Source organism: Eufriesea mexicana, unplaced genomic scaffold, assembly GCF_001483705.2.
Source record: "Eufriesea mexicana isolate 0111107269 unplaced genomic scaffold, ASM148370v2 scaffold14206, whole genome shotgun sequence".
NCBI lineage: Eukaryota > Metazoa > Arthropoda > Insecta > Hymenoptera > Apidae > Eufriesea > Eufriesea mexicana.
The window spans coordinates 54,438-81,534 of NW_016921673.1; the positions used below are offsets into that span (position 1 = coordinate 54,438).

Genomic DNA, 27,097 nt, shown 5'->3' on the forward strand with positions numbered 1-27,097 from the left:
AACCATTCTTTTGATAAGACGAAATGTACGCTTGCTCTTTAATCTTCTATAATCCCATGTGATTTAGAGGTTACATATGACTACATATAGTTTTTAAATCTAACTTTAAATTACATTATCGTACTGTCACTAAATAATTTATTTATAGTACAGCTACCACACTTTTATTTGAAACAAAAATTAATAGTTCCCTGAGCTTATAAGCAAACAAAACTATCAGAATGTATGTATTAGCATTGTTTACTGTTTCTGTAATAAGAAAATGTAATACAAATGAAAACAATTTAGCGTGACTTGCTCCTTTGAAACTTTGGAAGAAACGATCTATTTTGCAATTTAAATAGTCTTTCCGTCTTTAATACGAATTCCAACAAATGTACGCTCACATGATTTTATAATATCGTAAAAGGAAGTTTGGAATCCAAATTAAATAATATGCAAAATGAATACGTAATTTCCGAACAGTTTAAAATGTCATTTTGTATCATAGAATCACGTCGGTCTGTAAGTGTTACTTTGCAACAATTGAAGAATATAAGAACTGAGGTTATGTTTTTAATAACCTCATAATTAAATACAGACTGCACAGGAAACTTTTTCTCTATTTTTCTAATGCATGATATCACTTATAATTTTTTAATAAAGACACTGAGTACTGCGATTATAAGAATATATTATTATATCTAAATCATTTTATAACATCTAGATTGCGATACATTGCTAATAACGCATATACTGACAATAGAATCGACGTAAATATAGCTATTGATAGTAGTGGTGTTAATGCATTATTAACTTCACTATGTTTCTTAGAGTCGTATGTTTTTGAATATTTTGCTGAATATATTGCTCAGACATGAATAAGAAAACCGCGATGTTATAAATGCAGGACCGTATTTATCATAAAACGAATTAGATTGAACGCCGGTTCTCTATGAGGTTATACATTAAATATTTACACTACACAAACAACAATATTGAAAACAGTGTAAGTATAGTTGCAAACTAAAATACAGATATTTTTATATTTTAATATTTCGAAAAAATTTCTAATTTAGATTAAATTTAAATTAAAGATAGATACTAAATTTTATTAAAATAAAAAACTTTTGGTACTCTTCAGTTCTCGCGAGTGCATTAGTGAGTCTTCGTAATGGTGTAAGTGAGAAAATTCTTTATTAATATCTCGGAAACGAACAAATACTCGAAGCCAAAATGTAGGAGTGGACCCACTTTTTCTTCTCAAAATTCCTGTCAATCAACTATTATTATCGTAGCTCAGAGCTACAGTTGAAAATAGTTCTTTTAAATATTAAGTTAAATATAAAATATTAATATAAAAACGAAAAGTTGCTAGAGACGAAAACAGAGGTTAACGAAAACATTGCACGAAATTTTTACGGACTCATTGTTAGTGTTCAAGGATTTTAATTTTCAAGGATAAATATTCGTATATAAAATAAATATTAAAGTATTTATTTTATTTTATTAAAATATTTCGTATATAAAAATACGAAAAAATGGTTCGAAGAAAACGTTGAATGCTTTCGTGGAGGTCAGATTATGTTATTTATTTGAGCTTGAAATAACCTTAAAAAAGTTTACAAAAGTCGATTTGGAATTTTTACAATTAGAACCTGTGTTTATTGCCATATATTACTGCAGCTAGCATGCAATGGTTTTCAAGACGATACCTAGGTGTCATTTTTACATAAATTGTTCCTGAGGTATGAACTTTCAAAGTTGACCTGTCGTTAATATAGTGTTATCCAAAGACAGGTTTCACGGTCGACTTTGTACATCACGATGGTTCTGAAAAGATCTAATTGGATGAGAGCACAATGCCGATTAACGCCACAAACTCGTAATAAGTGTTCGAATTCTCATCTGTTTAGTTCGATACACGAGTTGATTCATCTTTGAGAAGAATTCTTCTTTTTAATGTTACTGCCGACAGATTTTGATACGACGCCATGTAAATTTTAAGAATCTAAAATATTTTTCCATATCTTCCATATTTTTCAAAATATTTGTCTTGGAAGATTAAAATGGGAGAACCTGTATATGTATCATTGTTGCATTATTTTTAACGTATTTAAATCATTACGGAAATGTCGATTTTTATTTTCTATGAGCTTAGTAAAAAAAGTGTATGATTTTGATTAACTTGCATAGCAACGTTTCGCTAAGGTCTCGTAAACTACGCGTCGTCCTGGTGTTGCGCGGGGCCTCCAATCGCATAAGTACGACCTTGCGTAAATGCATTTGCACACGAAGCTGTTTATTCTTGCTGCGATGTATAAATACTGTTGTTTTTTCGTTCATATACATATATATTTTGTTTTTTGAGGATATTTTCGAATGTGAGCTCTTTTATGTACCAATAATATAATTCTAAAAATTTATAAATGAGTATCAAATATTTATCACAAATTTCTTCAAGTGTAGATTACCTTTCTTCGATATTTTCCATATAATCCTATAAATTTTTTAATTAATTCTTAAGCTAGCATTAAATTAACTAAAATGATTCATTCGTTCACTTATTTTAACAATAGTAGATGGTGTAAATAAAGATTTTTGAGCATTTGCCAGCACTTCTGTTCAAGCATAAGATTATAAAATACAATTTTATTCGTTGTCTTTTATTCAATTAATTATTATATGTAATTATATGTATAACAATATATTGTAGTAAAGATCGGATTAATAAGTCGAAACGAACTTTTGATTTTTATTATATTTTATATTAGGTGTAGTAAAAAGAAATCTATTATTTTTGCATAAAATTGAATGCAAAAATAATGGATTTCTTTTTACTTCACCTAATATTTCTTGGCGGTACAAAATGTACGGAGGCTCGAAGTCTTCTATGATGCATGGTGCAAACGGTGGACTGTCAAAAAGTGTGTGTGGCGTCGAACCCTTCAGCTAGGTTTTTATAGGCCCTATGACAACCCATTGCGTCACTCAACCCAACTTCGAGAATTGATAAGCTGGATGGTTCCTCGAAGCAAAGATAAATCTCGATGCAGGTGACGCCATCCAAATAAAGATTCCTCTCACAATATTATATATTATAAATGTGTAATAATTTAAATTAAAATATTAATATATATTATATCATATGTAGGATTAGAATGAGCGCGGCCTTGAGGGAGTGTCGGGAGTATTTGAACTTAGAATATGTTTGAAGTACCTGGTCCCCCGAGGTTGCGGGGAAAGAGGCGTGATTAGGAGGAGGGCCTGAGCGTGAAAAAAGGACAGAATGAATAGTTTAAATAAGGGTGCAAGGGGTCCAAAGTCTCACAGTTTACAGTCTAACAATAAGAAGGTCAGTTTTTAAGACAGTTTCAATCTAAGAGTTTTCAGTCAAAGACAGTGTGTCAAAGTCTAAAGTCAGTTTATAAGAGTTAGTTTAACCTTTTCGCTTCGGTAGTTCAATCCGTCGAAGTACCGTCACTGAACGGAAGCACGCGCCAAAAGTATGCACAGTGCGTGTGATTTCTGTATATTTCCATACGTTTTCCTAAATCTTAAATAACAATTGTGCTGAATAAAACAGTCGTATACAGATTGCACTTGTATACGCATCATTTGGATGCCGGATATATGGCGTGCCCGTACCCAGAGGTCATCTCATGGATGCCGCCTATAAGCGGCGCTCGAAGCGAAAGGGTTAACCAGTTAGCTGTGACTGACGAGTATACTCGTCATGGAAAAGTGGCAGGATTTTGTGTCACGACGAGTACACTCGTCATGCGTAAAAAGTAGTGACCATTGGCTATTTAAATTGTAATTTTTGTGAAAAATAAAACATATTCTCAAATTTCGAGATGTTTAGAATATTTTGAGACCGGGCCGGAATGAAACAAACGAATAAAAAATATGAATAATTTGGGATGAACTCATGCGTCCTCGTATGCACCGGTTGAAATAGCTTATCAGTTCACATAACGAATTTATTTATGTACGATGATAACGTTTTTTAGATGTTAACGTAAAAGGGGCAAAAGCAAAGTCGGAAAGCTGTTTTATGATAGGAATCCCTCTTAACCACTTACGCTACCAATAAATTCACGGTTGCGGCGCCGCGCACTACAGTATAACACGCGGAAAGGTGTCACATTGACGGCGCGAGATACTGTATCGATTCTGAAATATTTTCAAGATATCGATGACACTATGCGACGTAGTGCACTCTGGGACTGAAACTCGAGAAATGAACGATCTAGTTGTTAACCGACGTGCAGCCCACGTCATTTTTATTTCTGCGATAAATGCCTATCGACGTGGTATACACGTCTCTGGCGATTTTGGAACAAAAGCATCTCAACGTGCGTGGCACGTCTTTCTAGCGCAAGTGGTTAATACTATTTCCTTTGCTAAAGTCCATCCCAGCTCGTAATACTACAATAATGTACCATAATAATGTACAACTCGCGAGTAAAGGTTGAACAAAATGTAGTCTCTGGATGATTTGAAGAAATGCTTAATACTGTTTTATTCTTTGGTTCGTTCGTCTTTTACACATAAGATTTTGGGGTGTGATTCGAGAGAGTGGGACAGGATGTTTATGATTGTCGGGGAAAAGTTAGTGTTTTCGAAACGAAGGTAATACATCTGGTTTTGAGTGTAGCGTGGGAAATCAGGATGGAATATTTATGAAGAAAGGGTTAGTTTTAGGATAATAGATCTGGTTTCTGGCTATGGCATGAGAACTGGGCTGGATATTGATGATTGTCGGATAGGGAAGGTTAGGTTCGGCATTAAGATTCTTGGGGACTATCACACTGGAGTCCTCACAGAAATGCTCGAGCTTCCTTTTATTTAATACCACCAAGAAATTTAGAATATAACCAAGAATAGAAGTGTTCGTCTGAATTGTTGCGTCCCGAACACTGCAATTTGCACGGTGAGAGTTTCATGGGGTTGTAAGGCCTGTTTACGTAAATGCGACTATGTTGCTGGAATGCGATCTACTCTAAATTAATAGAGCTAGACCTAATTAGGGTTGAACTAAAGAGTTCTGATGTGTTACTGCCTCTCGCGCTCAGTCGATCGTTGTGGGTCTTGACTGATGGTCTGGTCGTGATGTTTGCTTTGTCTTCTTGGGATTTTCATGAGAACTCTCTCGTGACTGCTGTCTCGGTGGTTTTATAAGTTTTGCCTATCTACTGATTTGTTGGTGTGAAATGTAAGTGGTGGGTGTGTGTCTTCCTGTTGGTTGTGAATAATATTGGGGGTGTGTGTTAGCTTCGACATCTTTCTATGGTGATGGATGTTTAAATAATTTAGGTTTTTATGTCTATCGTCTTAAGTGATATATAGGTGATATATTGGTCCTCGCTAAGGTTTACCCAAGTGGTGACCAGGTGACGATGAGTGCATGCAACTCACGGGACACTGGCAATAAGGATATAAAATAGTCCTCCACTTGATTTGGAACGTTCGATCTTGGGGTCGCAACCTGAATATTAATTGAATAACCGAATTTTGTTGATGTAATTCTACTAACTTTGAAAGAATGTTTATATAAATTGGGAGCTCATGCGATTTGCAACTCGTACACTCTTGACACTCTCTCGAATCGGTCAATCGCTGTAGAGAAACTCTCAAAGGCAGATATACCTTCCTTAGTAATAAAAGAATTGAATAGAGAATTATATATATCGTAGTTATTTCACAATTATGTACCCATAATCCCAATATTGTTAAAGTATACGCTAAAGCCAGAGCCAATGAACGACGTGCATTGTAATGATTCCAAAACTGAAGAAATTCCACATATGGACCGTTTATTTCGAAAGTGGTATAAGTCCATTTCGACGCGTGAAATAAAACAAATGTAGCCATCAGTGGCCGCTGACCCTGCCATCTGTCTATGGAAATGGGACTTACACCACTTCCATAATCAATGGCTATGCAATTTCTTTTATCAGCCAAGTTTAAATTGAACAAAGCATTGGCATTTTTCAAGATATTAAATATTAACTAGTTATAAATTAAAAGTTTATACTAAATTAAGCATAAATTATGTGATATCTCATTTTATTTTAAATAGACTTACACCACTTTCAAAGTAAACGGTCCATGTATGTAATGAGAGAATGGTAAAAATCTACTGTAGGTTTTATATTTCTTATTTTAGGTTTAATAACTTTTCCAAATGTTTAACTAGATGATAGTAAATCGAAATTATTTGTAGTCATGTTTTCACTTTAGTTTGGTTTAATTAGAGCATAATTGTGATAGGAAAAGTCTATCAATGGTTAAGACGATAATATTCTGACGGTAATATTCTGTCAAATTTTTAATTTACAGTATTTTCGGGATCATTAAACCATAAATGTAAATCATTTATATCTGACACATTTTAATATATAATCACTTTCAAACAAATCTGAGAAAACTCACATAACTTTATTAAACTTTACATGTGTGTAGGAACATACAATAACAAATATGGAAAATAATTCGTATAAGTATATTATTATTAGAAGTATATGTATAAGACATAAAATATATTGTTATTATTTTTTAAGAACTATTGCAAAGAAAGAATATACATATAATATAATAATAAATAAATTATTATAGAAAAAGGGTATAAAATAATATATAATTCTTTAAATATGAAATACCATATTTATGTATTTCATATATATTTTAATTTGTAATTATTTATTTATTTAATTATTTATTTATTAAAATAAGTGTATTATATTTATTATTATTATTATTATTAATACTTCATTATTATATATATTTATTAATTAAAATATTTAAAATATTAAATATGACAAGTAATGATAGTAAACAAAGGTAGTCTTTTACGTATACTAAAATACAAAAAGTACTTTTTCTTTAAATTAGTCATTTTTATTATAAACGTAAGTATATTTATACATTAATAACAGTGCAGAGATTAATGTGTAAATATTAAATATCACAATTTAATTTTTTATTTAAAAAATTATTCGTCGCAGTGTAAATAATAGTTATCGTCGTAAATAAATATTTAACATCGTACGTAGTAAAAGAATGTTGTTCTGTCTTTTGTACCAAAACAAAAGAAATGTCACTCTTTTAAAATCTTTTTTTCCACTATTCTCTTTACGTCATGCGATATTACATCTTAGAACATTTTAAATATCTCGCTTAAAGTCGTGTTGATGCAAATGTAGAGTGAGCACATTTATACAAATCTTTAACTCATTATGTATAAAATTGTATAAAATGAATCATTAACAACGGCTTGATTAAGTATACCGATAATATTGGTAACTAATTTATCTTTCTTGCATAAATATATAAAGGACAAAGTTGACTAAAAATATCAAAAGTACACTGCGTTTTATTTCATCATAAAATACAATGATTTATTATGGTCTGTAAGATCAGTATCTGATTTATATGTATGTATTCTCATAACCATAATCATTTTATAATCATTATAATCAGTGTCGGATGTAATCTTCTGGAGACCCAAAGCGTTACAAATGGGGGAGCCTGATTAAAATAAATCAAGTAAGTATGCATAATGTATATTTTTTATTTCTATGCAAAATTAAGTACATAATTATTGGAAAATCTGTGTTTGTGATTCTATTCCTTATTTCTAATCTTATAATTAAATTTAGTTTTAATATCGATCATTATTAATGTTGTAATCTTATTCTATGTAGAATCGATAATGTTGGAAATGATAACATAATAGTAAGGAAGTTCTAAAGTCCGTGCAAAGTGAAATGGAAAGTGCATTAGGTGATGTTTATTTTAAAGACAACTTTTCTATGTATATAATAAATTCATTCTATATCTTGTTTGTAATAATACATTTATCTTGTCTGTGACTATATATTTTCTGTGATAGAATAATGCGGAATCGATAAATGTTAACAGAGAAATCGTTGTTATCAGCTGACCAATTCAGAACAGCGTAAATAATACTTCCTAAAATCAACGTATGGTTCGTGACTAGCAGAATAAAGTGGACTACAAATAGAAGCAAAATTCAGCAAAGATGGTGAAACACGGGGAATTGGTTGAATGTTTTTAACAATCAAATATCTAAATTGGTAGTAAATAACCGTTCGCGTCTCAGTCAATATGTGAGTGGAGATTCATGAGTTTGCAGTTGATAATAATAAGCACGTGTCAATTTGGAAAGCGGGACAAAAGTCGCCAAAAACGAAGGTACGACAGGATGCTTTGTTTATGGAGATCAGCTGTGTTACCAAACATTCCTATTGCTTTCGCTGCTGCGTCTACGACGCTTCTATTTTCGTCCAATAAAGGTCAGCCAAAAGCATAGACAAAAGCGATGTTTGATGCACACATGAAATATTGTAAGCTAGGCATATTGTTGATAATTTCGCAAAATCGAAACTAGGTTTCACCTTCAAAAATATATAAAAAATAGAATACATTCTCTTATCAGAGAGTGAATCAAATTTTCTGTTGCGTATTAATTGATTATCCAATTGCTTATCTTTTTTAGCGTAATTGAATGTTATTATTATACACGTTTATGTCGCGTTTCTAATCTTTTTATTATCAAATGATATGAACGATATTTTAACGGTATTTGCACGATACTAATTTTGTGTATATGCTTGCAAGAAAAATACGGAAGCATAGTAGTTAAAAATATAACTAACACACTCATTAACACAAGGAGTATATGCATAATGATTTGTGACTGAATTCACAATCAACTGAGAAACATTGGTGCAATCTTTAGATAAGAGCAGATTTGTCAAGTGGTAAACAAAGAGACAAAGGGAAACAAAGAAGAATTTGCAAGAGTTTAATTTCAACATAGAAATTCAAATGTGTAGAATGAAATATAATAAGCAAACTAATAGATGGATTTAAATGTATTTTATGTCGCGTTAACAAGTACATTTGGTGGGTGGCTTATATTTTAGATGCTTGTGGAGCAACCGTCAACCGGTAGTTAATTATTCTTAATGACATGTGAAAATGAAACGAGAAACTGTCATAACCTGTGTAGAGCCAAACCGACGAGCAAAAACGGTAAGGCTATGTTTTTTAGGATTCTTTGTACTTGATACTCAGTTGTATGTTATTTTTATAGTTTCTCAGATATTTTTTATCAGTTTATGTTCTTTTTTGTGCCCTTTAAATGTTTTGTTATCCTATTAGAACAATTACGATCAATGTATTTTCTGTACCACTTGTCAGTTTTTTTTCCTAAATTGGTGTCAAATATCATACAAACCTCATGCATTTCCTATAAAATGTTTACTTAAAAAGGAAAAAGAAGGAAAGAAGCAAACTAAATCATGGTTTTAGATGACAACGGTATTGGATGGCAGCTATCAACGTATGGAGCCATACATTGGAGAGGAAGAGGATGGAGAAGATGATGATGAACACGAGGAAACACCTCAGGAATCTGGTGTTATGATACATGTAGTACCAGAAGGGAATAAAGCCAGATGGAATCATGTTGAAGACCTAGATTCATTTTTTACAAGAATGTACCACTATCACCAAAAACATGGCTTTGCTTGTATGATACTGCAAGAAGCGCTTGAACTAGGACAATTCATTTTTGTAGTTACTTTTTCAACCTTCCTTTTTCATTGCATCGATTATTCTGTATTGTTCAAGTAAGATTTTGTTAATAATATCAGTATAGCGAATACTGTTTATAATGAGTCGTTAATTAACGATTATCATATATTTTCAGAAACAAAGTAACAAATAGCACCTCGCACAAAACGTCGATAAGTGACGTCATTTTATCAACGAGCGAATGTGTAGCATCTATGGGTCTGGTTACATGGATCTGTATTTTAGTAGCCGCAATTTTTTGGATTTTACGATTAGTCAAAGTTTTATATCATTGCACGCAGTTTTGGGACATAAAATTATTCTTTAACACCGCGTTGAAAATCGACGACCGCGATCTGGACAATCTTACCTGGCACGAGGTACAAAAGCGAGTCAGAGAAGTGCAAAAAGAACAAGAAATGTGCATTCACAAGAGAGAGCTTACGGAATTAGATATATATCATAGAATATTAAGATTTAAAAATTATATGGTGGCTATGGTCAATAAATCCTTGTTACCCGTTCGACTTAAAATTCCTATTATAGGAGATATTATTTTCATGACTAGAGGATTAAAATATAACATGGAGCTACTTTTATTCTGTAAGATTTTAAATACTCAGATACTAGTGCATTCATTAAAAAACCATATGTCGATTTGTTATAAATTGTTTTTGTATAGGGGGTCCATGGTCTCCATTCGAAAATAATTGGCATCTCAAAGAAGATTATAAAAAGTTAAACAGAAGGCAAGAGCTTGCAAGAGCATTATCTAAACATATTTTATGGGTTGGAATAGCAAATTTTCTACTTTGTCCACTAATTTTACTATGGCAGATACTTTATTCGTTTTTTAACTACGGAGAGGTAAGTATTTCGTTTAATTCACGATAAATTTTCTACTGGATATATATATTTCGTGTCGTAGGAATAATCGTATTGGAAAATATTTCTGTCTCGAACAGATCATCAAGCGAGAGCCAGGAACTTTAGGTACAAGAATGTGGTCTTTATATGGTCGGTTGTACCTTCGTCATTTCAACGAACTTGATCATGAATTGAATGCCCGTCTAAATCGTGCATACCATCCTGCTTCGAGATACATGAACATATTTACATCACCTATTATGACTGTTATAGCAAAGAACGTTGCTTTTGTGGCTGGAAGTATATTAACAGTCTTATTAATATTAACCGTATACGACGAAGACGTACTAACAGTGGAACACGTTTTGACTACCATAACCATATTAGGCGCAATGCTGGCAGGTGCAAGGGCATTTATACCCGATGAAAATTTAGTTTGGTGTCCGGAGACTCTCTTAACCGCTGTCTTAGCGCATACACATTACAGACCGGACAGTTGGCGAGGGCACGCTCATACACAAACCACGAGGGCAGAAGTGGCACAATTATTTCAATACCGTGCAGTTCATCTCTTAGAAGAATTAATTTCCCCTCTGCTTACACCATTTATTCTGTGCTTCCGCATGAGACAACGAGCCTTGGACATCGTTGACTTCTATCGTAATTTTACGATCGAGGTTACAGGTGTTGGAGATGTTTGTAGTTTTGCACAAATGGATGTGCGAAAACATGGAAATCCTATGTGGCAAACTGTGACTGAAAATCTCGTACCAGATCGGACTGTCGGATATGATAATCAATATACCATAGATCCAGAGAAACTTCGTATTCCTATATCGGATAAGTACACACAAGCAGAAGACGGAAAAACTGAATTATCCCTTATTCATTTCACCTTAACAAATCCCGATTGGAAACCTCCGAGTCATGCAGAAAATTTTGTTACCGCTTTAAGGGAAAAAGTTTATCTGGCTTAGGCCCGGGTGTAAGTATTTAATAGTTTGCAATTCAATGTTGAATTAACGTGAAATTTAATTCATCTAATGATTACAGTACAATGAAATAGTGTCGAATATAATTCGAAGCACGATGGTAAATCAAGCAAGTGGGCCATGCACGAGTAATATATTTGCAAATCAACCGGGTACGTCAATTGTTTCTGCCGCCGGAGATGAATCAATAAACGTGAAATCAGATATTTTACCGCACGTGGTTCAACGTGGTTTAAGCAAAGCTGAAGGACCCGTACATAATGAAAAAGGATTTCTGTATGGGTTACAACAAGGAATATCGAATCAATCTCTAGGCGCTTCTGTCTTTGTATCGAGTCACGAGTTGTCTACCGATTTATCCGTACCGGTAGAATTAATCGCTGCCGATATGTCTTTGTCTACATTGTACCTGCATGAACTTCATCACAGACAAGTACATACTTTTTTCTATATACAATATATTTTCTCTATTATCAAGATAAAATATTTTTTAAAAAAGACACGCAAGTATATAAAAAAATAACGAGAAATATTAAATTTCGAATCATAGGTTCGGAGAAGGGGATATCAAGAAATAGCTACGAGAAGCGTATGGCAACGAAGTCCTGTTCAAGAGATTGCTACGCTTCCTGAAGTTGGGCAAGAGAGAGCACCCTTGCTCTTACATCAGGATTCGTCTATAAGAAACAATAGAGAATCTAAATATAACTTGAACACTCATTTAGATAGCATCTGAATCATTCGTGCAGTGATATCGCCACTTTTAACAGAATAAAATATTTTCATTCGCTTTACGATGCGATGTCCTCATGATTTATTTTATAGCAAGGGAATAGCTAGAACGTTTAAGAATCTGTTTTATCGATGTAAATACAGTATCGAGATATTCCTTGACTAGACTCGTTTAGAAAGTGAACGATCTCAAAATGCCTATTTTAATCGTAAAGGCCTACGCGTGTGTACATTTTGCGCATTAAATCACTTACGAACAAACGCTTCTTGGAATTGTGCTAGGTTATTACATGCCAATGTGTTGCATTATACAATGTGAGGAAACAAACAGGTTTTATTAATGAAAATTTATGAAACAAGAACTTTGATCTCCTCAAAAAATGTTTTACTCGTATATATATACATATATGTTGCAATAGGTAAAAAAGCAAATTTTTTTCTAATTTTTTTTTTTCTTTTCTTTTTATTCTCTATCTTTCTTTTTTTCTTAAAAAAACGTGTACTTATATGATGAATTAAAAATGATACGAATCTTTGCGTGTATGCGTATGCATGAGTGGATGGATGTGTGTATGATGAGATCAACTCTAGTTTTCAATGCCACGATTCTCTAGTCATATGAAATGAATCACACGCCATAGCATAAAGAATTATTTATTTGTTAAAATGTAATTACTCGATAAATACGATGGCTGAACGTTAACGGCTACGGTATGAGAGATATCGCTTATACATATGCTCGCACGCGAGTATTTCCCTATTCTTAACACTGTCACACAGTGCAGCTAACGATTGAAATATAAATTTTGTTTCAAACACTTGCAGGTTGTCACGAGATATAAGTTCGGTATGACTTAGCTCGTGTTTACTTTTTGTTATGCGTAGTGTTCAGTGAAACTTGAAACACAGATTCTTATTGTGATCAAGCAACTTCGGTCCAAATAATTCGAGAATCTATCAGATAATGCAACGCGTAACGAAAGCAAATAAGAACCTCTTCACTATAGAGATCTTGATATCGATATGATTCTATACGAAAATTCTATTTAAAAAAGATAACAATAATAATAATAATAATAACAATAATAATAATAATAATAATAATAACGATATTAATTTAAGGGTTCTTTGTAATTTATCATTATAATATACGAGAAATAAATACGTTACGTAATAAACTGATTTTCGTAAAAACCTGCGATACTTTTTGTTCATACATACGTAAAAATTTATATATGGATACGGTTTAACAAGTGAGTAATGAAAAAAATATGACTGGCGAAAAAATGGTAGTATTACTTATGAAGTATGAACACTCACAAAAGCTCTAGAAATTCACCAACAGATTGGACGTTGGGAGAGGCCATGAAGTATAATTTACGGTGCAATCGGAACATCAGCGAGAAGATGACGAAAAAAGACTTTGTATACGACATTCGTCCACCGATTCAAAGTTCTAGAAAGGTAGGTTGCAATAATCATCGTAGCCGAATCTCTTCTCTTTCAATTTGCTTGCTTTATTCGAGCTGCAATTACCTATTTTAATCATAAACGCTTTTGAAAATTAGCTATCAAATTATATTTTATTAACGGGAATACAATTCAAAACAGAACACCAAACGTTCAAAATGAAGGTGACGCTACTGGTGTAGTAAACTAACATGGCGTCATCTCATTTACCCGCGGAAAATATTCAGAAAATATTGAAACAATTACAAAGAAATTTTAGCAAATGGTATGAAATAGTATGTCATATGAAACTGGTCAAACAATCGAATTATGTTTATTTATCAATAAATCGCCTGACTTTTATATAACTGCAGAAAGAATCAAATACCAAATGTTTTGAAATTGAAAACTATTCTGCCAATAATACGCATGACATGTTTGATTCTGCACAATTTTTACCAATTTTTGTACGCAAATTCACGGAAATTTGATTTCTATATATTTTTAACTTGTAGTTATTGGATTCATATTATCTTTCACGTAATCTATACATTATGTGCAACAAAACAAAATTTCGTGAGAAAATTTGAAATATCCCACATCGTTCTGTAGCTGTGTAATCCGAAATGACGTTACAGTTATGCGCAATGGATGGTGCGCAATCTATATTGCTTATTCACCTATTGTAATTTAAAATTCATGCGAAATTATGTTTAAAAAAGTAATTTTTCGTGCACCAGTGAAATTCAACGGTCTTTTTAAATTTTAAAAATTTAACAAACTGGAATAATTTTATTTTAAAACGACATAGATACGCATATATATTGAAATATCAAAAACTTGTTAATATGATATTCAGTTTAGCAACGGAAGTGACATTGTTATTCCAATGTGTTGAAGTACACTAATTTTAATAATAAAATTTAATAATAATAATTAACTTTTAATAATTTACATTTAATTTTGCATTTTTATTTAATATCGTACGAGTTTTGTATGCATTTATATGTGTTATGTTGATGTCGGTATTCGTCAGTAAATTTTGGCGGTATTAATTTAATTTCGATAGAAATTTCCATATTTTTATAAGTAAGCGTCTTGTTGTATATACTTTATACTATAAAAATAAATTTTCAGTTGGAAGAAGGAAGATACCCAATCGTATTGCCGCTACAGCTTCGAAAAAAACAGAATACCGATCCGAAAATGCCTCAATATGCAGTTATTTCAGAAAAGAATAATTACAACGAAAATGGCGACACAATAAACGTAAGCAACTGTATTATTTGTTGTTACGTCGTTACGCAATGTAGAATATGTTATACATGATAAAAATATGAATATAGATAAACACAGAAATTACAACACTAATGAACATAACGAGTGTATATATGTATTTACATGAATATACTATCAGTTATTCAAAATCTATTCAAATTTTAACAATCATTTGTTAAGCAGCGTACATAAATGTTTTAATCATAGCTTTCAGAGCAACGAGCCTTGAAATTTGAATGCAATTTCTGTCACGAACAAATTGCCACGCTCCTGTCTTTATCTACGCACATTAAATTTCATCGAAGAGAATACTGCAAGTATTGTTATTGGATATTACTGGAAAACGAAACGATGGAAGAGCATATCGAGAGTACTCATTGAATCGATGCAGGTATTATAATGAATATCTAACGTGTATCGTCTATATTAATTCTTAACATTTATATATCTCGTCAAAACAATAATATTTTGGATATCTTGCAACCATAATGGATTAAATGCATTAAACGATTTACACGAATTGCTATTTTTCAATTGAAATGCAATCTGATATTATTATTCGTTACCATTGTTTCTTCTTTAAATGCGGTTTATAAAATCTCTTTATATGATATGCACATGACATTATCATAACAACAAAAATACAATCGCCAACAGAATTGAGATTATTATGATCATTATTAATTTATTATTTCTAATTTTAAGTTATCATTGCTAATTTATTTTTTTATATTCTTCAATCGATGTGTAATTCAGAGAGGAGGAGGGGATAAAGGATAAATTATAATTTAATTATATAAAAGGTATATTTATTACGTAAGTTGAGGTAAACACGTAAATTTTTACAATTTACAATTTACAAGAACACAATTCAAAGATCTGGTGCAACAGTCTTCAATACGTTTTCAACATTTTCATGGCAATTTTCGCAAACGATAGTTTGTCCACGAAGCCGTAGATCGTTGGCTAATAGTTTAAGATTCTAGAAACGACAATCGTTTCGATTACAACAAAGGATAAGTACATAAGTTTCAGAATGGTCAGTATATAATGGATTTTTTCAATAAGACGATTTTAAATGATAAACTTACCTTCGCAACTGTTACATCGATCCTCTTCAAATTCTTACAGTCAAGTATAACGTTGTATGAGTTTTCTTCCGAAAGTTTCATAATATTGGCACGAAAATGTTCTGCCGCTGGAAACGTGATACTTTCTTCAGGAGTGATACGAATCGCGGTTTCGTTTTCTGCCTACAACATGCAGCAGAGGGAATAAATTCTTGTTCTACATTTGGTGTTCAGGTATCAACCTAGGTCATTTATCACACCTGTTCGATTTCAGTATGAACGGACGGTCGGGCCGAGAAATACAACAATATCACTAGATTTAAGACTATACCAATCATGATACCCCATTCCAGTTTCAAAAATACGCAAAATAGTAATGTAACCAACATCAAAAGGAAGTCGATTTCTGAAAAAGAAATACAACTGTAAGGAATACGAAATTCAATTTTACTTATCGCCATCCAATTTACTCACTTTTGGCACGCCACAATAGAGCATACGTTTTGAAGTCGAGCATGTAGTACATGGAGCATATTATAACGCCAGCTAAAGTAGCTTTAGGAATAAAGCGAAAGGTAGACGTCAACAAGCTAGACGCGACTAACACGAGACAGCCTGAAAAAAATAAACCATTATGGCAAAAGAAAATTTACGGAAGTTAATTTTTTTGAGTATCAAGTCATTTCACCGTATCTCTCACAGTTATATCGTAGAATTTCGTCGTTACACTTCTTCGGTGTTATTCAGTAGCCACTCGACTCGATTCTTATCGGACCAATTATTGCTACTACCACAGTTACACGATATTAAGATCGATTGAAAGTTTAATCATAAAGTCATGTACACGCTTACCCGTAAATAAGCCTCCAAACGTGGTTTTAACTCCAGATGCGTGATTGACTGCCGTTCGCGTAAAAGAGCCTGTAACTGGCATTGACCGAACGAACGAACCAAATATGTTGCTCAACCCTAATGCGAGCATTTCTTGCGTGGCATCCAAAGATTCTCCCATCGCTAAAGGAGTATGTATGATTTGTTCAAAGTTATTCACAGTAATTACAGACATGATTACAAACATAAAAATATATAGCATACCGAAGGCTTTTGCTATCGCCATATGCTCGATCGTAGATACAATCGGGACGGAGAAAAGCGTCGTTCCCATAGCAGCAGTGGTTTCAAGAAAATTATACGTGCGATTGTTGGCTGTTATCGAGAAAGGCGGTGGGCCAAACGGTGGTAATCCATTGCCCATTGATCCTAGAAATCATTTATTTTCCTTCTTTTGTTCTCCTTCTCTTATAATGCGACATTACAGGACTCAACAAAAGGTGAGAGGATTTTTTGATTATCGTGTTATTCTCACCGGTTAGCTTAAAAGGTTCTTTATCGTTGATGTAAAAGATATATGCAACCACAGTTCCTGTGATGACCACCAAAGCGTTACGAGCAAGAGTAACGGTCCAAGTAATTTTCTGCGGCCACGTACCGGTTCGCCTTCCAGGTAAATTCTTATATAAAAGTCATTACACAGATTAGTTTGAACCCGATAAAAGTGTACAGGACAAGCTATAATGTCATTCATTCTAATTATTTGAGCTTGATCTGACATTATTTAGTTTATTTGTCACTTTTAATCATGTCACGTGTCATAAAACTGTACCTTGAATATAACCAAAGCCACTACCGTTACAATACCCAGCAACGTGTCTTGATATCTGATATTTTCGAGGTTCGAAAATACTGAAATTAGAGAATCTACCAAGTCTTCGCTCCTACCAGGAATACCTAACAATGGTTTAAATTGTGAAGAAGCTATATTAATAGAAGCAGCCGCAGTGAAACCCGTGATTACGGGTAATGAAATGAAGTCCAACAGAAAACCTAAAAACCGTATTAAATTTCTTCATCTCTCTCAAAAATGTGAAACATAAGTGTAAAAAAGACTTTTTTTTTACAGATAAAGTATAGAAGTCCACTCACCTAAATGCAGGAGCCCGAGTAAAGTGATCATACAACCTTTCAAAAATGAAAGTAATACTACCATATCTGCATTATATTGCAATACTAAAGGTCGCACCATTGTTGCCATAATAGCAGTTGGACCGATGGTAATACTTTTGCAAGAACCAAAAACGATGTATACGAAAGACGCCATGAAAGTCGCGTATAATCCATACTAAGAAAAGAAGGAAAAAAGAACAAGGGAATATTGTATTTTAAATAAACAAAAGACGTAAACGTTGATATATGCAATCAGTTCATTTAAATTTACCTCGGGACTTAACTCAGCGACGATAGCATAAGCGATACCTTGTGGAATAGCCGTAAGACCAACAGTGAAGCCGGCCAATGCATCTTGAGGAAGCCACGTGAGTTTGTAGTTTCTCATCCATGATAAAATCGGTACTCTTCGTTTCACATACCCACAACAAAAATCCTTATCGCAACGAGACACTGAAACGAATACAAAAGCATAGGAAATATCTGTTAAGTTCCAAAATTTTTCGGGAAATATTTGTGCAAGTTTAGTGAGAAACGGTTTATGCTCCGCGCTGCGATCTTGAGATGAAATAGAAATTTAGTTCCTTCTCTTGCAGCACCTTGCGACCCAAATGATGAAAACTCACTTTTCTGGTAAAACGTGCTCTTCGCCTTGTTCAACATGTTTCAAATTACTTTAATGTTGCTGCAAGTGCTATTAGACGTAGTAACTTCTTGTTATAATTCTTGTTATATATTATTAAATCTTACATTTACACGCACGCACGCACATTGTTACATACTTTGCACCGTATTTTGAATAATTAATCCGCAGATATATAGCAACGTACTATCATATATATTAAGATTAAATAATGAAATCTATGAACACTAATTTCAAATAAATTTAGCTCGAAAATAATGTCGGAAGCTTTATCAACGAAGCATCGGAAAGAATTTTTGAATTTTTCGTCACCTTGTAATAATAATATGAAATAAAAATAACTATCAACGTAAGAAGAAAGAACACGCTGCAAAGACAGCTCCAACCGTTCGATAACGTCGTTGATTACGACAAATATCGTTGCTTCGTACTCCCGAGAAGTTACTGAGGCTTTGACTACCGGTATTTATCATGGAATCCCCACTCTCGTGAAATTCGGCGACTCAGCAGTCGTAACTACAAACGATAGCACGAGATTCAATCTGACATTCGATCTGATTTTTTTCTCTTTTGCTTATAACTGCTTCGTAAATTGTATTAATTTCCGTTCGTTGTTTTCAGGAAAGGTCACCCGGTAGATATCCTAGAGAGTTCCTAAGGATTCAAACAAATTCCGTCTCTTTTTATAATAACTATCTAACAGATAAAGAAACTAATAGAATGAGGACGCAACGCCTGCGCGAAATCTAGGATTCTCGGTCGACCACGGGCTGGTGGCTATGAATGAAAGCTTGGAGCTTTCAGTACCGCGCGAAATATAGACCTTGTCGTTACTATGTTACTCTACATTGTCGTACATAGTTTTGTAATTATTACGTGTATCGTCTAAGGGGAAGCATTCAAGCATTCGATCCTTTTAATCCGTTGATTTCGTATTAGTCGATGTAGATAGCAAATTCTTCCACTAATTCTACCAACGATTAATGTACAACGTGGCAGAAACTAGAAATTAAAAATTATAATTCAACATTGATTAGCATAAAAAGGTATTCACCTGTAGTGATCGTGAGAATAAGTGATACACGTTTAAGAGTTGGTACTGCATTCTTTGGTTCGTGATTCATGGTTAACTACTGAAAAGATACCTGAGGATTAGTCGCTAGGTTTTGTCTCCGTAGCCATCGAACTCGCAATGAAATACGAATTAATTAAATTGACTTACCACGATAAACGAAAAAAGAAAATTTCTTTATCCGGCTTAAAAATTTTTAGATGCTTATAATTTTTTTCTTAATTCCATTGTGTTAAATGTATTATACCAATTCGTATGTATACATGCACAGAAAACGTGATTCGAACTAAACGTCAACGTCTTTCATCTCAACAGTAAGGTAAGAGTTCTTATAAATATAGTACGTAAGGAAATAAAGTTTCATACAAACACGGATGCTGCATCTTGAAATTTATAATAAATAATAATACGAATAAGTTTATCGATATGCATGGTACACCAAAGTGACGTAAGCTGTCTTTACACTTATAAAGTCAGTTTATTTACAATTTATCAATTTATGTTTGCTATCTCATATTTGTTAATTTTTATAACTATATATCAAATCCAATATTATAGTTTAATAATCTATAAAGAAAATATTTGATCATAATCGAAATTACTCGGACCTGAAAACAAGAAAGTTAAAAATAAACTCGGTAAATTGTACGAATAATGTCAACAGTTACGAGTTAAACGTGTATACTTGCACTTAAACGCATAAATATTTTTCTTACCGATTTAACGATATCGTGTAAGAGTTTACTATAAAATAGAGATTATGACTAATATCGTTCATAATATTAAATACTTGCCAGATAAAATAAAAATTGTTTGTTAAAATGATTATGGATGAAATGTATTACGGCTTTCATGAAATAGTAATTTCATAAAAAATTACAATGACATTATCTTAAGACAATAGCTTTTTGTATGCTTATCATTGAAAAATGTGTCTAAATATATGCAATGTTAAACATATGTAATGTAAAAATTAAATTAGAGAAACATCATAGAAACCTTAAAATTAATTGTGTACATAGCGTCGATTAACGTTCCATGATGTGAATAATATTTCCATCGGTAAAGAAGAATAACGTGGGAGCTATGCAACGGCACGTTCTTCAGCTTGTACGTTCGTGACTGTGAAATTTCGAAAGTAAATAAATATTTCTTAGATGATACACAAAATTATGGAAATCGATTCAAATTTTAAATAACTTTAACTTTCTTAAATCATTGCGTTCACTTACAGATTTAATTTCATACAATTTATGAACGACAGTTGAGAATTAGTTAAATCATTGCAAAATGCTTTTCATCTCTTCAAATGTAAAACCTGTAAGAAAGCGGACAATTGTGAAGCATATAGAATCACCTAGAAATACTCGGGGGTATAACACTGTAGAGGAATAAAAGTAGAAAACTTTCTACTTTCTTTCACAAAAGTTTGAACTTTCTCGACTATTGATTGCTACTAAAAACAACAATAACAAAAAACAATTCCTTGTATTCGAAAAAGCAAATTAAGTTTTATCCGGTTTCATTGTTTCCAAAATTCCTGTCTCATGCTCGGAAAGTTAAAACTATTCCTTTTGTGACACAAGCATTCCTAGAAAGTATGTATAAGATTATTATAAAAGATACAGATTCTTCCAATATTTTATACAAACTGAACTGTTACAGATATAAACAAATATTTTACATTGTTTCACAGAGAATGTGTTTTCAGATTTGTATTAGCATATTATAAATATCCTATATATGCACCCTTTGTCACATAGGAAGCGATAACAGAATTTATTTTCTCTAATTCAATCACTCGAAATGCTATCTGAATAGGATCAGCAGCCATCTTGCTTAATTGGTCAGACAACTGAACAGTCGGTACTGACGTCACGACAAACTGCAACAGTATATGCTGTTAGCCTTAAATCGTTTTACTATACATATTTGGGAGTCTACCTATTTAACTGTTTCGATATTACAAAACATTAAATATATTTATTTTCTTCATAGTAATCTTATACATTTCGCGTGATCTGTCCAATTGTGAAATTAATTTCCGGTAAAAATTAAATTTACAAACGAAGTTCGGTACATAATAATCCTACGTTGTCAACTGTGCAATTGCAAAGGCATCTAACATTTCTCATTTACCACCTAGAGGTCGCATGTAACTCCTCTCGGAATTCGTTTCACGATTAAAACACGATGCAACAGGAATACTTAATCAGGATTAAACTTCTATTTAATTACGAGTATTTCGGTACACATTTTCTTTTAAGTAATCAATATATTCAACGAATTGCATTTTAAATATCCGAAAGTACATTTCGATATTGTTTACAATCTCGTTTCAGAATGATCGATAACCGCGAAGCCGTCGTTCGTGAAATTCATAACAAAAGGAGCTTAATGGCCAACGAGACGTTTTTGCACGATTTATCTCTAAACGAGGAGTACATTCTCGACAGGACCGACATAAAAGTAATTTTTATTACGCTCTATACCATCGTCTTCATTTCCTGTTTTCTCGGTAAGTTGTTTCGATCTATATCGATTGAATTACCCGTCGTGTCACTAAACGTGGTAGTAATATCGACGAAACATCTCTGTATCCCTTTTTACCATCCTTCAAACTTTCCATCTGCTTCTGACAGAACGAAAAGGCTATCTCATAAGCTAATAAAAGCTGTTCTGAAATTGGAACTTCTGAATTCATTCGTTCATAAATATTCGCGTTCGTTCAGCGACGGCGTTAAAGCGCAAGGCTAGTCCTCAAAGTTTCATGAGAATTTGTCTGCCATCCCAGTGAATAAGAATCGTCGCGTCGCTCGGAGATTACTCCTATAGAACGAAAAGTACTTTTACTTACTCACCCAGACTACCTGCACTGGTAGTGGTATCGAATCCTTCTACATAGAACCATCGTTCTATGTAAACGTTTGCGTTGCATAACGCAATTGTTTAACATTTAACAAAGAAAAAAAAAGAGATACAATCACGTAATATTCGTGTCACGAGAAATTCTCCCTCTCAGGAAAAACTGCATTTCTTAGAGTTTTGCTTGCAGGTAACTTAATGGTGATCATCGTAGTGACATTTTCTCGGCGTCTGCGCAGTATTACGAATTTCTTTCTGGCGAATTTGGCAATAGCCGATTTCTGCGTCGGTATCTTCTGCGTATACCAGACCTTGACGAACTATTTGATGAACAGTTGGCAACTGGGTGATCTCCTCTGCAAAGTCTACATGTTCGTTCACGCGCTTTCCTATACAGCAAGCGTGCTGATCCTGGTGGTAGTCTGCGTAGAGCGATACCTGGCTATCGTTTATCCGATTAAATGCAGGTTCGTTCTGACGAGAAGTCGACTGCAATTCGTAATTATGATAGTCTGGATCGTTGCTGCGATTTACGCCTTCCCAAAATTCTTCTACGTCGAGACCATGCGAAATCGCTTGGTCACCGGCGACGTGGACATCATCTGCATAGCTAACATCAAGAAGCACAACAAAACTCTGTTGGACGTGGTAAACCTCGTCTTTCTTTACTTACTCCCGCTCCTGCTGATGTCGTGTCTCTATTCGAGAATCGCCATTGGTCTGCGAAGAAGCTGCACTACCCTCGGCAACTTAAGCTTAACGACTAAAAACAAAGATGGTAGCCTTCGTCGTGTTCATGCTTCGAGCAGGAACGAACTTCGTGCCAGACGTGGTGTGATAAGGTATGCGAGTTATATTACTTGTTCGGCTTAGTTCCTCGCATGTATTGTGCAGAGACGAGAAGATGGGAGGACAGTGCAAGGACAAGAGACTCAACCTGCTCCGCTTGACCTCACCTTTTATCTCCCGAAATCCTTACTTTGAAGTTCTTGACGGCATATACAGTAGTGGAATAAGTTACATCGGCATGCTTTTGTGTCTACGCCAATGATTTCTATCGCTCCAGTCAGACTCGACTCTTCGCTCTCTTTCTCTTTGTCATGTAATCTTAACCCTTTGCACTCTGAACTATTTTTCAATTTTGTTACCAATAACTCCCTACTATTTTAAATATTTTGTTGGAAATTTACTTCACAGGACAGTTCCTCGACTGCTACTTATTTTAAAGAATTTTGTTACTGATTATTATAAAATCAGTAAACTCTCTATTAATATACTATACTAATATACTCTAATATATTATACTATACTATACTAATATACTCTAATATATTATACTAATATACTATACTACTATATAAAATCAGTAAACTCTCTAAAATCAGTCTCAAACATTGTTATAACATATATTTTGAATTTAAGTAATTCAAGTAGTTACTTATTTTTTGTTTTCTTGTTTAGTAAATAAAGAATTAAAAAACGTCGAATATAACTCGACATAGGAGTTCCTTTGGAAAAAACTGATGTCGAGTCACACTCGACAAAGGAGTGCAAAGGGTTAAATCGTTTGCGAATATGACATTCTCAACCAGTAATACTGAAAATTTGTGCCCCACTCAAATTTTTACAATCTTTATAGATATATTGAACGAGAGTGTTTGTAGCAATATTGATACAAATTGCTTTTTCGACGAAAATTGAGATAGCAATTCGACGAAATTCGTGAAATTTCTTTTCGCTGAAACATCGCGTTGTTTTTGAAAATTCGATGATAACAAAATCACAATTATAATATGTGAAATATCAGAAATAAGGCGAATGTGAGAACAAATTTTCCAACAAACTCTTTATCAATTTTAAGCTTTGAAAACTTTCCCCTTAACACTTTGACCACGATAGGGAGCCACGATAAAATTTCCATTATTGTTTAACGACGAATTATCAAACAATATGTCAAACAAAGAAAAATAATACAAATTATTAATGTCTCCTATTCAAAGTTTTCTATTTATTTATTCTTTAAATATTCAAAAATTGGTTAGAATAAAACAAATATAAATTTAAAAAATTAGCATCGGACACTGGTGACCACCATGGGCCCACTGAGTCAATTGCCGGTCACTGATGACCACAATGACAGTCAAGTGTTAACTCTCTTTCTTTCCTTTTTTAATACGAACATATCAATGTCTTAATCGACAATGTAACAAAAGATTTACGGATCTATAGTCAATAACGTATGGCGTGGGCGCTGTGGCCAATCGTATTCGCATTCCTTTCACCAGCCATCTTCCTTTCCCTGCACAATACACGCGGCACGAAAACCGACATCTGATGTACGAAAAAGAGCAACGAAATAAAAACAGACGAAATTTTGCAGAATGTTGATCACCGTAGTTATGATGTTCGCCATATGCAACTTACCGCAACAAGCACGAATCGCCTGGCGCCACCTGGGCCTGAATTACGACCGGACATCAGACTTCAGCACTCTCCTGACCTTATCGACCTTCTTGATCTCCTATACCAACTCTTGCCTGAACCCTTTGCTATACGCTTTTCTCTCCCGCAACTTCCAAAAGGGAATGAGGGAGCTTTTCGGCTGCAGAAGGGCCAGAGAACGGAGCAGTGTCTTAGCCATGGGGTACACAGGGGACACGGGGGCGCGCCACGAAACGAGCACGAATCTTCCACGCCATAGCTCGCTGACTCGTTTCAATTCCGAGCAAGACAGTACCGTTGCAGCACGATCAAGTGGCAAGTAACGAGCAAAGCATTCGCTACGAGACCGGTTAATGGTCTAATGGCCAACAGTGAAACTTTCACGCTGGCAAATCTTTCGCGTTCGAGCTGAAGTACTTACGTTTTCTGGGAGGCAGAGGCCGCTGCGGACTTAAGCGAGCGCCTCGCTACGTGGAATGGACGTATTTGTTTCGAATCAGGGTACCAAGCGAGACCATTTCTGCTCAGGCACGTTCATATTCTCCCACGACGTCGCTTGTTCCAACTTCCGTTCTCTTTCTGACATTAGAGCGAACTGTCGTCGTGATCGGAAATCAAACCCGTTGTGCATACGGCGTGGAAGTAAGGAGAGAATATATACGGGACGTAAAAGTCAGTCGTTTCCATGTTAGTTTTGCATTATTCCCCTCGCAAAGGGACCATGCCTACTAAATTAAAGGATATCTTTGCATAATCGATCGGGAGTTTTCAAGACCTTAAAATAGAGGAACTGATGGAAAGTGTTAGAGGAAAATGGTGGTTTGTCGAGCTTCCCAATTACGTGGAATGCGCATTAATGTAACATGTAGGCATTTGGCACCGGTACAAGTGGTTTTAGCAGACAAAGAGGCTCCTGCCAGATATGTCGAACGTAAAAGGAAGGAGGAAGAAGATGAAATTTAGTTGAGTGGAACATAAAGTTCGCAATGGAACTGCAGTCAAATAACAATTAAAATGATCATCGATCGATTATCGAAATGGAACGAAAGCGGGGCAAAATGGACAAATATTTTGCAAAACAACATTCGTGATCTTCGTCAGCTGTTCTCGGCAGATACAGAGGAAATTAATTTCCCATATTTCGCTTCGAACGTCAATCTTAAGACTGTTCATGTCAAACGCAATAATATTTTGTAAACATTTGCAATTGAAATTACTTTATGGAAATATGTAGGATGATTATCAGATGGAATGAAAATCTTTTCGTATATATATTCTGTTGACACCTCGCATGAATATCATTCAGTAATACATCGTGTTGATGTTAAGGTCAATGTAGAAATGGTAACATGATATATGGCACGCGAGACACGAGAAACTTGTATCACATTTTTCCTCCACACTTCCTAGTTACGTTATCGGTAACAAACATTTCGACTCAACATCATATTATATCCGAAAATCGACACGTCGATTAAATCATTTTCTGATTAGTACATCGAAATCGTAATCGAAAATTCTTCGATCGGTAATTATCCCACTCTCACTGGCAACTTAAGATTAAAAGGAACGCAAATATTGGGAGAGAAACAATAGTTACGATGCTCGACGTGATACAAAAAATTAAGTAAACTCTAGAAACTTGTAATGCGAATATAATGTTCGATTGTGCGACGTTATCTCGATTATCGCGCTTAATGTACGCACTTTAGAATAATCTGGTTTATCTTCTATACATATCCATGAACAACGTACTTATCGTTAATTAAGTACCTATAACGCAAGTGCTACCTTCTTAACTTAACTCTCAAATCGCTGATATTTACTTATTGAAATTAACGTTCTAACTGCAAAGATTGGACCATTTTGTATCGATTAGAGCATGCACGGCTCTATACATCGTAAAAATTTGACAAAAACATAAACGCCGTTGACCGAATGATGCAATTTGCACGAATAAACGCTTCCATTGCGATACGATCTAAGTGACACCTGACGGACTACTGCGGGACTAATCGCGACGTATCTTTGCGGAAACGTCGAGCTGTTATGCTCGTGTCGGTGGTGTATTATTCGTGAAATATCGTTCTTCGTAAAA

The 27,097-nt window shown here is 34.0% G+C and overlaps 4 protein-coding genes across 4 annotated transcripts; 3 read left to right on the forward strand and 1 right to left on the reverse strand.

Annotated features, from left to right (window-relative positions):
* The first annotated feature begins 7,938 nt into the window (after positions 1-7,938).
* Positions 7,939-12,461, forward strand: Atg9 (autophagy-related protein 9). The gene is given in 8 exon segments (XM_017909028.1): positions 7,939-8,199; positions 8,934-9,042; positions 9,322-9,641; positions 9,722-10,188; positions 10,268-10,452; positions 10,551-11,497; positions 11,499-11,877; positions 11,995-12,461. Coding segments are annotated over 7 exon segments (2,538 nt in total). The 5' UTR covers positions 7,939-8,199; positions 8,934-8,988; the 3' UTR covers positions 12,181-12,461.
* A 1,023-nt stretch (positions 12,462-13,484) lies between these two features.
* LOC108553937 (uncharacterized) lies at positions 13,485-15,284 on the forward strand. The gene is made up of 3 exons (XM_017909036.1): positions 13,485-13,640; positions 14,763-14,894; positions 15,111-15,284. The coding sequence occupies exons 1-3, from the start codon at positions 13,485-13,487 to the stop codon at positions 15,282-15,284; spliced, it is 462 nt and encodes a 153-aa protein (XP_017764525.1).
* Positions 15,285-15,774: 490 nt separating this feature from the next.
* LOC108553936 (sodium-independent sulfate anion transporter) lies at positions 15,775-18,640 on the reverse strand. The gene is made up of 11 exons (XM_017909035.1): positions 18,604-18,640; positions 18,249-18,430; positions 17,957-18,152; positions 17,637-17,857; positions 17,340-17,484; positions 17,069-17,233; positions 16,826-16,987; positions 16,448-16,588; positions 16,234-16,379; positions 15,995-16,156; positions 15,775-15,885 (listed from the first exon to the last, which is right to left on the reverse strand). The coding sequence occupies exons 1-11, from the start codon at positions 18,638-18,640 to the stop codon at positions 15,775-15,777; spliced, it is 1,668 nt and encodes a 555-aa protein (XP_017764524.1).
* A 1,298-nt stretch (positions 18,641-19,938) lies between these two features.
* Positions 19,939-25,344, forward strand: LOC108553935 (gastrin/cholecystokinin type B receptor-like). The gene is made up of 4 exons (XM_017909034.1): positions 19,939-20,011; positions 22,035-22,210; positions 22,748-23,399; positions 24,938-25,344. Exons 2-4 carry the CDS (start codon positions 22,036-22,038, stop codon positions 25,320-25,322), a joined length of 1,212 nt encoding a protein of 403 aa, XP_017764523.1. The 5' UTR covers positions 19,939-20,011; position 22,035; the 3' UTR covers positions 25,323-25,344.
* Positions 25,345-27,097: the final 1,753 nt, after the last annotated feature.

Bases quoted from the DNA above. Each gene is read 5' to 3' on its own strand.
- LOC108553936 (XM_017909035.1), bottom strand. From the start codon at position 18,640: ATGTTGAACAAGGCGAAGAGCACGTTTTACCAGAAAA. The intron at 17,485-17,636 runs GTACAGTTTTAT...CTTTTATATAAG, and splicing joins TGGCTTTGGTTATATTCAAG to AATTTACCTGGAAGGCGAAC. The intron at 16,380-16,447 runs GTGAGTAAATTG...TTTCTTTTTCAG, and splicing joins TCTATTGTGGCGTGCCAAAA to AAATCGACTTCCTTTTGATG.
- LOC108553937 (XM_017909036.1), top strand. From the start codon at position 13,485: ATGAACACTCACAAAAGCTCTAGAAATTCACCAACAGATTGGACGTTG. The intron at 13,641-14,762 runs GTAGGTTGCAAT...ATAAATTTTCAG, and splicing joins CGATTCAAAGTTCTAGAAAG to TTGGAAGAAGGAAGATACCC. The intron at 14,895-15,110 runs GTAAGCAACTGT...TTTTAATCATAG, and splicing joins AAAATGGCGACACAATAAAC to CTTTCAGAGCAACGAGCCTT.
- LOC108553935 (XM_017909034.1), top strand. From the start codon at position 22,036: ATGATCGATAACCGCGAAGCCGTCGTTCGTGAAATTCATAACAAAAGG. The intron at 22,211-22,747 runs GTAAGTTGTTTC...TTTTGCTTGCAG, and splicing joins CTTCATTTCCTGTTTTCTCG to GTAACTTAATGGTGATCATC. The intron at 23,400-24,937 runs GTATGCGAGTTA...GAAATTTTGCAG, and splicing joins GCCAGACGTGGTGTGATAAG to AATGTTGATCACCGTAGTTA.